The 14,665-nt window shown below is 40.7% G+C and overlaps 1 protein-coding gene across 1 annotated transcript in view; it reads left to right on the top strand.

The window, feature by feature from the left end:
- The first annotated feature begins 4,385 nt into the window (after positions 1–4,385).
- Positions 4,386–14,665, top strand: part of LOC110525190 (membrane-associated guanylate kinase, WW and PDZ domain-containing protein 2) — a 251,137-nt gene continuing 240,857 nt past the window's right edge. Inside the window, exon 1 of the mRNA XM_021605194.3 lies at positions 4,386–7,205. Coding sequence (XP_021460869.2) covers positions 6,908–7,205 — 298 coding nt within the window. The 5' untranslated portion in view covers positions 4,386–6,907. The remainder of the gene's footprint in view (positions 7,206–14,665) is intronic.

Genomic DNA, 14,665 nt, shown 5'->3' with positions numbered 1-14,665 from the left:
ACATCTGGGACATCAGGTCTCGCTCCATCCACCAACGCCACGTTGCACCACAGACTGTCCAGGAGTTGGCGGATGCTTTAGTCCAGGTCTGGGAGGAGATCCCTCAGGAGACCATCCGCCACCTCATCAGGAGCATGCCCAGGCGTTGTAGGGAGGTCATACAGGCACGTGGACGCCACACACACTACTGAGCCTTATTGTGACTTGTTTTAAGGACATTACATCAAAGTTGGATCAGCCTGTAGTGTGGCTTTCCACTTTAATTTTGAGTGTGACTCCAAATCCAGACCTCCATGGGTTGATAAATTTGATTTCCATTGATAATTTGTGTGATTTTGTTGTTAGCACATTCAACTATGTAAAGAAAAACGTATTTAATAAGAATATTTAATTCATTCAGATCTATGATGTGTTATTTTAGTGTTCCCTTAATTTGTTTGAGCAGTGTATATGCAAAGCATTCTTTAGAGGGTAATTGCAACTCACCTTCAAAATTCTCCATGTGTAAAGGCTTGCCGAAGGGGGAACAAACCATACAGATTTTTAAAGACTTGAAAAGAGTTTTCAGATGAGCCTATGTTACCTAACTGAGATATTGTAGGGAATGAACTTATAGATCTTAGAGGATGTCTAGGCCTATTCTCCGTTGGAGGGAGTGATTGACTGTTGATCCCCTCCCCCCATCTTCAGGAAAAAAACACCTGTTGTTTGGAGATCCTTGTGTGCGAATTACCCCCTAATGTTGATATTTGTCACGGCTTTCTTCTGTTGAAGGAGAGGCGGACCAAAACGCAGCGTGGTTATTGTGATACATCTTTAATGAAGATGATACATGAACAATATACAAAACAAGAACTGTGACAAAACCGAAAACAGCCCTATCAAACACAGAGACAGGAACAATCACCCACAAAACCCAACACCAAACAGGCTACCTAAATATGGTTCCATATCAGGCCCAAACACAGAAACAGACAAACAAGACATCCAACATAGAATGCCCACTCAGATCACACCCTGACCAAACAAAACATAGAACATACAAAGCAAACTATGGTCAGGGTGTGACAATATTGTTTAGAAGAAAAACATTGTTTCAAACACAAATGCAGAGACACACACACACAAACACCTTTCCCAGAGTCCTTTCTCTGAGACAGACAGATATCTAGAGAGGGAGAGAGAGAAAAAAACGGAGATTCCATTCATTAAAGGTAAGATACAATTTTAAAACCCTTTATTTAATTCTAAATCTTTAGTACAGACCTTTTATACATGTTATAATTAGTTAAACAATTTTACTATGCAATATTTAACCAAGCCAGAATGTTTTTATACACCTAGCTTTTTTTTATACAACATATATATATTATTACCGCACAGTACTACACTTTAATACCCTTTAAAAGTTTATATTTATAATTGTCTGTTGTAGGAAAGACTGTATTGTCACGTTCTGACCCTAGTTATTGTGTTAATTGTTTGTTTTAGTTGGTCAGGACGTGAGTTGGGTGGGCATTCTATGTTTTGTGTGTCTAGGTTGTTTTTCTGTGTTCGGCCTAGTATGGTTCTCAATCAGAGGCAGGTATCGTTAGTTTTCTCTGATTGAGAATCATACTAAGGTAGCCTGGGTTTCACTGTTTGTTTGTGAGTGATTGTTTCCATGTCTGTGTTTTACACCACACAGTACTGTTTTCGGTTTTGGTTATTCACGTTACGTTTATTGTTTTTGTATGGAGTGTTCAGTTTATGGGTTTAAATAAACAACCATGGACACTTACCACGCCGCATCTTGGTCCTCTGATCCTTCTCGCCTCTCCTCTTCAGACAAGGAGGAGGAAAACCATTACATGTATTCATATAAAATAAGGCCTTTTGATTATTTTCAAGATTCTCTAGGTGTGTGTAAACCCTGCTCATAACCCCCATCCTTGGGGAAAATAACACCTGTTGTTTGGAGATCCTTATGTGCAAATGTTAATTTTGTTTAGAAAAAAACATTGTTTCAAACACAAAATGCAGAGACACAGACACACACTGAAAAAAACATTGTTTCAGACATAAATGCAGAGACATACACACACACACACCCTGAAAAAAACATTGTTTCAAATACAAATACAGAGACATACACACACACATCCATCCATCCATCTTTCCCAGAGTCCTTTCTCTGAGACAGACAGATATCTAAAGAGAGAGAGAGAAAAAACGGAGATTCCATTCATTAAAGGTAAAATACAATTTTAAAACCCTTTATTTAATTCTAAATCTTTAGTACAGACCTTTTATACATGTTATAATTAGTTAAACAATTTTACTATGCAATATTTAACCAAGCCAGAATGTTTTTATACACCTAACTTTTTTTTATACAACATATATATATTATTACCGCACAGTACTACACTTTAATACCCTTTAAAAGTTTATATTTATAATTGTCTGTTGTAGGAAAGACTGTATTGTCACGTTCTGACCCTAGTTATTGTGTTAATTGTTTGTTTTAGTTGGTCAGGACGTGAGTTGGGTGGGCATTCTATGTTTTGTGTGTCTAGGTTGTTTTTCTGTGTTCGGCCTAGTATGGTTCTCAATCAGAGGCAGGTATCGTTAGTTTTCTCTGATTGAGAATCATACTAAGGTAGCCTGGGTTTCACTGTTTGTTTGTGAGTGATTGTTTCCATGTCTGTGTTTTACACCACACGGTACTGTTTTCGGTTTTGGTTATTCACGTTACGTTTATTGTTTTTGTATGGAGTGTTCAGTTTATGGGTTTAAATAAACAACCATGGACACTTACCACGTCGCATCTTGGTCCTCTGATCCTTCTCGCCTCTCCTCTTCAGACAAGGAGGAGGAAAACCATTACATGTATTCATATAAAATAAGGCCTTTTGATTATTTTCAAGATTCTCTAGGTGTGTGTAAACCCTGTTCATAACCCCCATCCTTGGGGAAAATAACACCTGTTGTTTGGAGATCCTTATGTGTAAATGTTAATTTTGTTTAGAAAAAAACATTGTTTCAAACACAAAATGCAGAGACACAGACACACACTGAAAAAAACATTGTTTCAAACATAAATGCAGAGACATACACACACACACACCCTGAAAAAAACATTGTTTCAAATACAAATACAGAGACATACACACACACATCCATCCATCCATCTTTCCCAGAGTCCTTTCTCTGAGACAGACAGATATCTAAAGAGAGAGAGAGAAAAAACGGAGATTCCATTGGATTTTTCTCAAGCTTTCGCCTGCAACATCAGTTCTGTTATACTCACAGACAATATTTTTACAGTTTTGGAAACTTTAGAGTGTTTCATATCCTAAGCTGTCAATTATATGCATATTCTAGCATCTTGTTCTGACAAAATATCCCATTTACTACGGGAACGTTATTTTTCCAAAAATGAAAATACTGCCCCCTAGTCACAAAAGGTTAAAGGTAAGATACAATTTTAAAACCCTTTATGTACTTCTAAATCTTTAGTACAGACCTTTTAAACATGTTATAATTCGTTTTTTGAACTATTCCTTTCTTACAGAAAAAAGCCGGGGGGAGGCTCTATGGTCAACAAACACTTCCACCAGTCTCTAAATCCCCATCTTCAAGATGGGACTGGTTCAGACAATGTCTCTTCCCTGCACGATATCCCGCTCCATCCAGGTTCCGTATGTTTTCTTTCCCTGGATTCATTGCCTTTAGACCCAGGTTCTGTCTTAAGGATAGAAGTGCCATTCTTCGTAATTGTTCACGATGTTGAAAAAGATTTTCCACTTGTTTCATTATATCCAGCGATCATACACTGTTTACCAGGGGGCAGGGCTACCGACGTTAAGGCTAATCTGAAGATGGTGCTGGCTAAAACTGGCGAGTGTAGAGAGTATAGGGATATTGTTATCCACGTCGGCACCAACGATGTTAGGATGAAACCGTCAGAGGTCACCAAGCGCAACATAGCTTCAGCGTGTGGATCAGCTAGAAAGATGTGTCGAAATCGAGTAATTGTCTCTGGCCCCCTCCCAGTTAGGGGGAGTGATGAGCTCTACAGCAGAGTCTCACAACTCAATCGCTGGTTGAAAACTGTTTTCTGCCCCTCCCAAAAGATAGAATTTGGAGATAATTGGCCCTCTTTCTGGGACTCAACCCACAAACAGGACCAGGCCTTGCCTGCTGAGGAGTGACGGACTCCATCCTAGCTGGAGGGATGCTCTCATCTTATCTACGAACATAGACAGGCTGAAATAGGGTGCAGGCCAGGCAGCAGGCTGTTAGCCAGCCTGCCAGCTTAGTGGAGTCTGCCACTAGCACAGTCAGTGTAGTCAGCTCAGCTATCCCCATTGAGACCGTGTCTGTGCCTCGACCTAGGTTGGGCAAAACTAAACATGGTGGTGTTCGCCTTAGCCATCTCACTAGAATAAAGACCTCCTCCATTCCTGCCATTATTGAAAGAGATCATGATACCTCACATCTCAAAATAGGGCTACTTAATGTTAGATCCCTCACTTCCAAGGCAGTTATAGTCAATGAACTAATCATTGAACATAATCTTGATGTGATTGGCCTGACTGAAACATGGCTTAAGCCTGATGAATTTACTGTGTTAAATGAGGCCTCACCTCCTGGTTACACTAGTGACCATATCCCCCGAGCATCCGGCAAAGGCGGAGGTGTTGTTAACATTCACCATAGCAAATTTTCAATTTACAACAACAAAAAAATGAAGTTTTCGTCTTTCGAACTCTAGTCATGAAATCTATGCAGCCTACTCAATCACTTTGTTTTAGCTACTGTTTACAGGCCTCCTGGGCCATATACAGTGTTCCTCACTGAGTTCCCTCAATTCCTATCGGACCTTGTAGTCATAGCAGATAATATTCTAATTTTTGGAGACTTTATATTGACATGGAAAAGTCCACAGACCCACTCCAAAAAGCTTTCGGAGCCATCATCGACTCACTGGGTTTTGTCCAACATGTCTCCGGACATACTCACTGCCACAGTCATACTCTGGACCTAGTTTTGTCCCATGGAATAAATGTTGTGGATCTTATTAATGTTTTTCCTCATTTTATTGCGTTTGCAATCGATGACAAATAATCTGCTCAGACCCCAACCAAGGAGCAGCAAAATTCGTGCTATAAATTCTCAGACAACCCAAAGATTCCTTGATGCCCTTCCAGACTCCCTCTGCCTACCCAAGGTCATCAGAGGAAAAAATACAACAGCCATGCCCTAAGTTCACTAGAACAGGGGCCATACTCTTTCAAATGTTCAAACACATTCCACAGTTCAACAAGGTCACTACACATCAATCATCATGACAGCTTTAGCATAAACAAATGCACTATCAGGTTACATAAACACTCACTAGGTAGTGTGAGAACAGAAGGACAGGATGTACATATATGGGTATAACCACGTGCACATTGCATTCCTCATACTATAAAATAATTCCACGGAATTCTAAACAAATATTTTCTGTTATTCAAAATAGTGTTGCCCACAGCCATTTGGCATAGCCAGATCAGGACCTAACATAAGGACAACCCAGTGTATGCTATTCTGTTCTTCTGAAATAGATTACATTTTCTTCATATCATGCTTCTTTTGACCGCCACAGCCCTTGAAGTATATAATAGTATAGTATAATGTTGTTGCTCCATCCTCAGTTTTTTCTTATCACAGCCATTAAACTCTGTAACTGTTTTGAAGTCACCATTGGCCTCATGGTGAAATCCTTGAGTGTCCTTCCTCCCCGGCAACTGAGTTAAGAAGGACACCTGTATGTTTGTAGTGACTGGGCGTATTGATACACCATCCAAAGTGTAATTAATAACTTCACCATGCGCAAAGGGATACAATGGCTACTTTATTTTTTGCCATCTACCAATAGGTGCCCTTTTTTGAAAGGAAACCTTCAAAATCTTTATGGTGGAATCAAATTCACTGCTCGACTTAGGGACCTTGATAATGTGTGGGGTACAAAGATGAGGTAGTCATTCAAAAAGCATGTTACACTATTATTGCATACAGAGTAAGCCCATTTAACATATTATGTCACTTGAATTTTTACTCCTGAACTTATTTAGGCTTGCCATAAAGGGGTTGAATACTTATTGAAAATGTTGACAATTCCATTTTGACATTATGCCAAGCCTAAATATTGTGTGTAGGCCAATGACACTCAATCTCAATTGAGTCCACTTTAAATTCAGGTTGTAACACAACAACATCTTGAAAAGGTAATGGGTGTGAATACTTTATGTTGGCAATGTAGGCTACACTACCTTTTAACTGACTGAACACAGACCATTAGACACTCGTGGTGTGTAATGCCGCAATCACAGACAAGTTAGACAGCCGACATCAGATGCTTTTTTTTGTTTGTTACTGCAATAGCATAATAATACATGGAAAACGTTGTGGTGGAAGAGGATGACGACGAAATAAACGATTTGATGCTTGTTGCTTTAAATCTGCGCGTGCTCAATCTCAACTAGTCTATGCGCTATGAGCAATCTGGCGGTGCAGACTACAGAACATTCATTTGCGATTTTTTTTCCTTTCCATCCATCCATCCATCCATCCATCCCTCCTCTCCGAACCATTAATCTCCCCTCCTCCAGACTTCACATCCGGTTCACCCGCTAGTAGCCTATCTTCTGTGTCTTGCCTGTGTGTGTGTGTGACGGCCTGATTCTCCACTGAGCTGTACTGCAGACCCCTACCTGAACGCGCTGCGTGCTAGACGGATACTACGCCTGGCGTGCATCGGTGATGGAGCTACCGTCGGCGCTCTGATCTGGTGGGAGCCTATCTGTATGACACAAAGGCCGGGATGAGACGATAGGCTATCGGATGGGCGCCTCGGTTTGGTGATACTCGCTCAACGATGTCCAAGAGCCTGACGAAAAAAAATCACTGGACCAACAAAGTCCACGAAGCGGTCGTCACCAGGAGCATAGAGGGAGAATTTGGCTTCGAGCTGAAGGGGGGCGCGGAGATTGGGCAGTTCCCCTACTTCGGGGAGGTGAAACAAGGAAAAGAAACAGTCCAGAGCGGCAAGCTGGCCCAGGATGAGTTGCTGCTTGAGGTCAACGAAACGCCGGTGGCCGGGCTCACCACCCGGGATGTTCTGGCTGTCATCAAACACGGCAAAGATCCGATCCGCTTCAAGTGTGTCAAACAAGGTGAGGTATGCCAGACGGGGCCAAAGGCGTAAAAGCATGAACATTGAATGAGTGTGTGTGAGCCGCCGCCACACAGCGCAAGATAAGGAGCCATCTGTCTGGTTGTAGCCTATTTTATGTATGTCTACTCATCAGAAATAGCCTACATATGTGTCGTCAATGGGTAGGCATATTGCAAACTATGTCACTCAAATGGAAGAGAGATAGTGTCCAGAAGCATAGACTATTGGCACATTTCCATACAGGATTTACCCCAGTGTTTATACCCAGAAGGGCGTAGGTGCACATTTTGCTATGGGGTCACCTCTGATGTTGACATGCACTACTACTACCAGAGGTGGAACCAAATCACAGTTATTCTACTAACAAGCAAGTCACAAGGTCTGAGTCTCAAATTGAGTCCGAAGTTGGCCTGGTCAAGTCCAAGTTGTGTATTCTAAGAACAAGTCAAGTCACAAATTTATACATGCACTGACTTCAATGCTACCAGACAGCCTTTTTTTTTTTAAATAAAAAAATAATAATCTACAATACATTTTGATTATGTAATAATGAATTCCAAATGTAAAATTATTAATATCAATACATTTTTTACATGCCAAAAGACCAGTAGGCCTATGCTAGTAATTGTTGCTTGGTTCCCCATTATTCCTGGTGAGCTTGCAAAGTAGATAGTGAATATTCTTGATCACCAAACCATTTTTGGAGCTGCATATTTATTTATTTATGGCAATTATATAGCTGTACAGCAAACCAGCGGTCTGTTTGCTAGCTCAGTGGCTCTCAAACCTTTTGACCAGTGACCCCTAAAAAGGAGTGGTTAAAAGTTTGCGACCCCCACCCCCCCAGCACATGCTCGCGAATACACGTGAACATGCGCACACAATCTCTGCGCAAAGGTAGCCTGTCATTACAGCCATAAACGGTGATGCTTTTTTAAAACATAAGACACAGAAATAATCTGCACTTTATAACTGCATTTTGAGATGAAAATAATTCATTTTAGCAGTCAATATCAACCAAGGATATCATGTCACATTCTCACTCAGCCTTTTGAGGGCCCTAAGTGAGATTTGGTTGGTGGGCCCCCCAATCTTCTGGCAAAACGTTTTAGTGGCCCCTCTCTTGACGAAGGACTGCAATTCTACTAGTTTTGTCATGGGCCAGAGAGACGTAAAAAAAAAAAGTTTTACAGCTCATTTCCCAGAAGCAAGGCAATTAACATTTTTTCAGTAGAAAGACGATGCCCATAGCTTCCCCCATGAAGTTGCACAACGATTTAAGTCAATAGTTTTAATCAGTATGATATATTTGGGGTTGAAGTGGGAAATCTGAAGTGATAACTTCAGATATTTTCAGTGCCAATGTCATGCGTTTTCCCTTATGATATGACATGCTAATACTTTTCAGTCTACGTTTCTTTTCAGGGCTGGGTTTTATTTAAATGTTACCCATTCAGAAACACCTGCAAAGTTCTTCCTCTCCTCAAGTCGTGACTGAGCCAAACAACTTTTTGCCATAGCCTACACTTCACCGTCTGAGCCATGGAGCAAATTAAAATACGGGGTGCAAATTTACGTTTTAAACTTAAGCACCAAACTATCATAATCTGTTGAATAATTTGAAGTTTCACTTATTTTTTAGCTATTCTGAAGAACAAATATTTTATAAATGGTAAAATTGCATGTGTATGATTTGTATTTTGCAACCCTGCTTCCCATCGCTACAAGATGAGTGTGGTTTTGACCACGCTCCACTGCTTTGATTGGTGCAGCAAGAAGTCTCTATCCTATAATGAAAGGACAACCTCGTAAGAAGTCAGAACTTGTTTATCTATTTTTTTTGCTGTTTTTACAGTTGTATTGATGTTTCATGTCCGATGCACTCAGGGTGTTTTTTGTTGTTGTCTCTTGTCTCTTGATGGTTGAATCCTCCATATACCAGTCAAAAGTTTGGACACACCTATTCAGTCCGGGGTTTTTCTTTATTTTGACTATTTTCTACATTGTAAAATCATAGTGAAGACATCAAAACTATGAAATTACACATGGAATCATGTAGTAACCAAGCTGATTTTTTGGGGGGTGGGTCCTTAAATGAAACTGATGTATTTCTTTATTTATCACAATTTAGCCAATTTTCGTTTTTAATGCAAGGCCGACAGACAAGTTCCTTACTTTCTCCCCCTTCCACTTGCCTCTTCCATTTGGGTGGTAATGCTGAAATTAGTTGTCTGTAATTTTGAGTAGAGCAGACAAGGCCTGATGACATAATTTACAAAGATTATACCTTTATATAAATATATATATATATATATATATATATATATATATATATATATATATATATATATATATATTTATTATTATTTTATTTTTTATTTTATTCAATTAGTACATTTTAGATTAGCCATAATATTTGTTGTAATATTTGTTCTCTTTTCTATTGGATTAAACTGAAATTGCAACCAACTCTCTATATCTTGTTTGAAAAATAGCAATATTTTGGAGTTCATTTTCAAATAACCAAAAGTGAGAGGTTGTAGTCTGAATAAAGGGGAAAAGGCCATTCTTGAACATGGGGTGAGATATTCTTACTAATCTGCTAGAGAACCAGTTTGGATTGAAGTATACTTTTTGTATGCCTGAAGCCTTTGGTGAGAGGTCTTATGCTTTAATATTCCTTGTGAGTACATCAAACTGGTATGCCATCCAACCCTGCAGTTTTCCCTTACTTAAAGGCTTTAATTTCATCAAGAAGTTCCTTCAATGTAATTTGGCCTTCACATGAGTCTTTCTGTACAGCTGTTAATTTTACATTAGTAATAGTAAAAAAATACTTACAATTTACTTTGGTTGGTCGAGATGGAGGAGACTGAAACGGAAACATATGCTTTGCTTCCTCAGTTTCCGTCATTTGTTTCTGTTAGTCCTTTTTGGTAGCATTTCTATGTTGAAGAAAGTGGTGCATTTTTTTCCCCATATTCCATCCAGTTCGCATTATTTTAATAATATATTACACTTAATCTTTCTTGAATAATTTCCTCCATTTCTTTTTGTTTTTCCTCTAACGTATTCTGTGCCTCTGATACTGTTTTTGTTGCTATCTATGTGTACTGTTAAGTCCCTCTTTTTTTTCCCTTTCTTAATATTAATTATTTGGACTTAAATTGCTTTTCTTTTAAGATGAATATTGAATTGCATGGCCTCTAAAAGCACATTTTAAAAGTGTCCCAAACAATAAGGGGGATTCATCCAATAGGCTTCGATTCAATTTGCAATACCCTTGCCCATGTGGAAATTCTGTAAGACTAATGTATATGCCAATTATTTGATGGTCTGGCCGCATTCTTTTCCCTATCTATACTTTTTAAACTTTTGGTGCCAGCGAAAGTGACATAAGGAAGTAGTCAAGACGACTAGCTTGATTGAACCTCTGCCATGTATACAGTGGGGCAAAAAAGTATTTAGTCAGCCACCAGTTCTCCCACTTAAAAAGATGAGAGAGGCCTGTACAAAATGAGAAAAACAAAATGACATTTTAGGATTTTTAATGAATTTATTTGCAAATTATGGTGGAAAATAAGTATTTGGTCACCTACAAACAAGCAAAATTTCTGGCTCTCACAGACCTGTAACTTCTTCTTTATGCAGGTGTGATGTTCGGATGTACCGATCCCGTGCAGGTGTTGTTACACGTTGTCTGCCACTGCGAGGACAATCAGCTGTCCACCCTGTCTCCCTTGTTGCACTGTCTTAGGCATCTCACAGTCCTGACATTGCAACTTATTGCCCTGGCCACATCTGCAGTCCTCATGCCTCCTTGCAGCATGCCTAAGGCACGTTCACACAGATGAGCAGGGACCCTGGGCATCTTTCTTTTGGTGTTTTTCAGAGTCAGTAGAAAGGCCTCTTTAATGTCCTAAGTTTTCATAACTGTGACCTTAATTGCCTACTGTCTGTAAGCTGTTAGTGTCTTAACGACCATTCCACAGGTGAATGTGCATTAATTGTTTATGGTTCATTGAACAAGCATGGGAAACAGTGTTTAACCCCTTTACAATAAAGGTCCGTGAAGTTATTTGGATTTTATATTTTGATTGTTCAAATCCATTTTGATTTGTCACATGCTTACAAGCCCTTAAAAAACAATGTCGTTTTAAGAAAATAGAGTTAAGAAAATATTTACTAACTAAACTAAATACAATTTTTAACAAAAGTAACACAACAAAATGACAACGAGGCTATGTACAGGGGGTACCGGTACCGAGTCATTGTGCAGGGGTACAGGTTAGTCGAAGTAATTTGTACATGTAGGCAGGGGTAAAGTGACTATGCATAGATAATTAACAGTGAGTAGCAGCGGTATAAAAACAAAAGGGGGTGGTGTCAATGCAAATTGTCCAGGTGGCCATTTGATTAATTATTCAGCAGTCTTATGGCTTGGGGTAGAAGCTGTTAATTAGTGTTTTTGTCCTAGACTTGGTGCTCCGGTACCACTTGTCGTGCAGTAGCAGAGAGAACAGTCTACGACTTGGGTGACTGGAGTCTTTGACAGTTTTTGGGACCTTCCTCTGACACTGCCTAGTATATAGGTCCTGGATGGAAGGAAGCTTGGCCCCAGTGATGTACTGAGCCATGCACACTACTCTCTGTAGCGTGTTATGGTCATATGCCAAGGAGTTGCTGGTCAGGAAGCTCTCTGGTGCAAATGTAGAACTTTTTGAGGATCTTGGGACACATGCCAAATCTTTTCAGTCTCCTGAGGGGGAAAGATGTTGTCGTGCCCTCTTCACAACTGTTTTGGTGTGTTTGGACGATGATAGCTGGTTGGTGATGTGGACACCAAGGAGCTTGAAACTCTCGATCCGCTCCAGTACAGCCCTGTCAATGTGAATGAGGGTGTGTTTTGGCCCTCCTTTTCCTGTAGTTTACGATCAGCTCCTTTGTCTTGCTCGTGTTGAGGGAGAGGTTGTTGTCCTGGCACCACACCACTGGCACCACATCACATCAGGCCTGCCACCGTTGTGTAATCAGCTAACTTAATGATGGTGTTGGAGTTGTGTTTGGCCACGCAGTCGTGGGTTAACAGGGAGTACAGGAGGAGACTAAACTCGCAGCCCTGAGGGACCCCAGTGTTGAGGATAAGAGTGGCAGTTACCTACCCTTACCACCTGCGGGCGGTCCGTCAGGAAGTCCAGGATCTAGTTGCAGAGGGAGGTGTTTTGTCCCACTGTCCTTAGCTTAGTGATGAGCTTTGTGGGCTCTATGGTGTTAAATGCTGAGCTGTAGTCAATTAACAGCATTCTCACATAGGTGTTCCTTTTGTCCAGGTGGGAAAGGGCAGTGTGGAGGCGGTATTTGAGTTGGAGTGCGTCTAGGGTATCCGGGATGATGGTGCTGATGTGAGCCATGGCCAGCCTTTAAATTCATGGCTACCGACGTGAGTGCTACTGGGTGGTTTGCTTTGCTTTCTTGGGCACAGGGACAATGGTGGCCTGCTTGAAACATGTTTTAATTACCGACTCGGTCAGGGAGAGGTTGAAAATGGCAGTGAAGACACTTGCCAGTTGGTCCGCGCATGCTCTGTGTACACATCCTGGTAATCCATCTGGCCTTGCGGCCTTGTGAATGTTGACCTGTTTAAAGGTCTTGCCCACATCTGCTACGGAGAGCGTGATCAGACCTTGTCCCTGATCAGACCAGGTTTACCTTTAGCAATATTTTGGTAATTTGATTTAAACAATGCCTTCAGAAAGTATTCACACCTGTATACTCTTTCCACATTTTGTGTTACAGACTGAATGTTAAGTTGATTAAATTTATATTTTGTGTCACTGGCCTAGACACACAATACCCTATAATGTCAAAGTAGAATTCTGTTTTTTTAAATATTAATTTAAAAATAAATGTTTGTTTGTGAACAGAGCCCCATATCCAGAATGCTGAGTGGACTATTGTCTAGGTTAATCTCTTTGTATGTGATGGAGTTGTGGTGGAATTTGTGGGCATCGCTTTCTTTTAGTTGTTTGCAGAATTGAACAGCTCTTTTCTGAATTTTTATAACTAGCGGGTATTGTCCTAACTCTGCTCTGCATGCATTGTTTGGGGTTTTGCATTGTACACAAAGTCCATGGAGAATTTTGCTAAAGTATAGTCCCTCAATTGGGTGTTTGTCCCATTTAGTGAATTCTTGGTTGGTGAGTGGACCCCAGAACTGAAAATCATAGAGGACAATGGGATCTATTACTGATTTAAAGTATTTTTAGCCAGATCCTAATTAGTGTGTTGAGTTTTATGTTCCTTTTGATGGCGTTAGAAGGCCCTTCTTGCCTTGTCTCTTAGATCTTTCACAGCCGTGTGGAAGTTATCTGTGGTGTTGGTGTTTAGGACAAGGTAGGTATAGTTCTTTGTGTGCTCTAGGCAATGGTGTCTAGATATATTATTATTATTTTAAATCTGGCTCCTGGACCTTTTTTGGAACACTATTTTATGTCTTTCTGAATTTCACTGTCAGGGTCCAAGTCTGACAGAAGATCTAGGTGCCACTGTAGGCCCTAATTTGTTGAGGAAAGAAGCACCAGCTGATCTGCAAACAGAAGACATTTGATTTCAGAGTTCAGTAGGGTGAGGCCGGGTCCTACAAACTGTTCTAGTGTCCTCACCAATTCATATATACACTGCTCAAAAAAATAAAGGGAACACTAAAATAACACATCCTAGATCTGAATGAATGAAATATTCTTATTAAATACTTTTTTCTTTACATAGTTGAATGTGCTGACAACAAAATCACACAGAAATTATCAATGGAAATCAAATTTATCAACCCATAGAGGTCTGGATTTGGAGTCACACTCAAAATTAAAGTGGAAAACCAGACTACAGGCTGATCCAACTTTGATGTAATGTCCTTAAAACAAGTCAAAATGAGGCTCAGTAGTGTTTGTGGCCTCCACGTGCCTGTATGACCTCCCTACAACACCTGGGCATGCTCCTGATGAGGTGGCGGATGGTCTCCTGAGGGATCTCCTCCCAGACCTGGACTAAAGCATTCGCCAACTCCTGGACAGTCTGTGGTGCAACATGGCGTTGGTGGATGGAGCGAGAAATGATGTCCCAGATGTGCTCAATTGGATTCAGGTCTGGGGAACGGGCGGGCCAGTCCATAGCATCAATGCCTTCCTCTTGCAGGAACTGCTGACACACTCCAGCCACATGAGGTCTAGCATTGTCTTGCACTAAGATGAACCCAGGGCCAACTGCACCAGCATATGGTCTCACAAGGGGTCTGAGGATCTCATCTCGGTACCCAATGGCAGTCAGGCTACCTCTGGCGAGCACATGGAGGGCTGTGCAGCCCCCCCAAAGAAATGCCACCCCATACCATGACTGACCCACCGCCAAACCGGTCATGCTGGAGGATGTTGCAGGCAGCAGAACGTTCTCCACGGCGTCTCC

This window comes from Oncorhynchus mykiss, chromosome 1 (assembly GCF_057628025.1).
Source record: "Oncorhynchus mykiss isolate SJ-2025 chromosome 1, ASM5762802v1, whole genome shotgun sequence".
Lineage (NCBI taxonomy): Eukaryota > Metazoa > Chordata > Actinopteri > Salmoniformes > Salmonidae > Oncorhynchus > Oncorhynchus mykiss.
The sequence above is the reverse complement of the archived record's forward strand: the minus strand, read 5'-3'. Positions and strand labels throughout refer to the sequence as shown.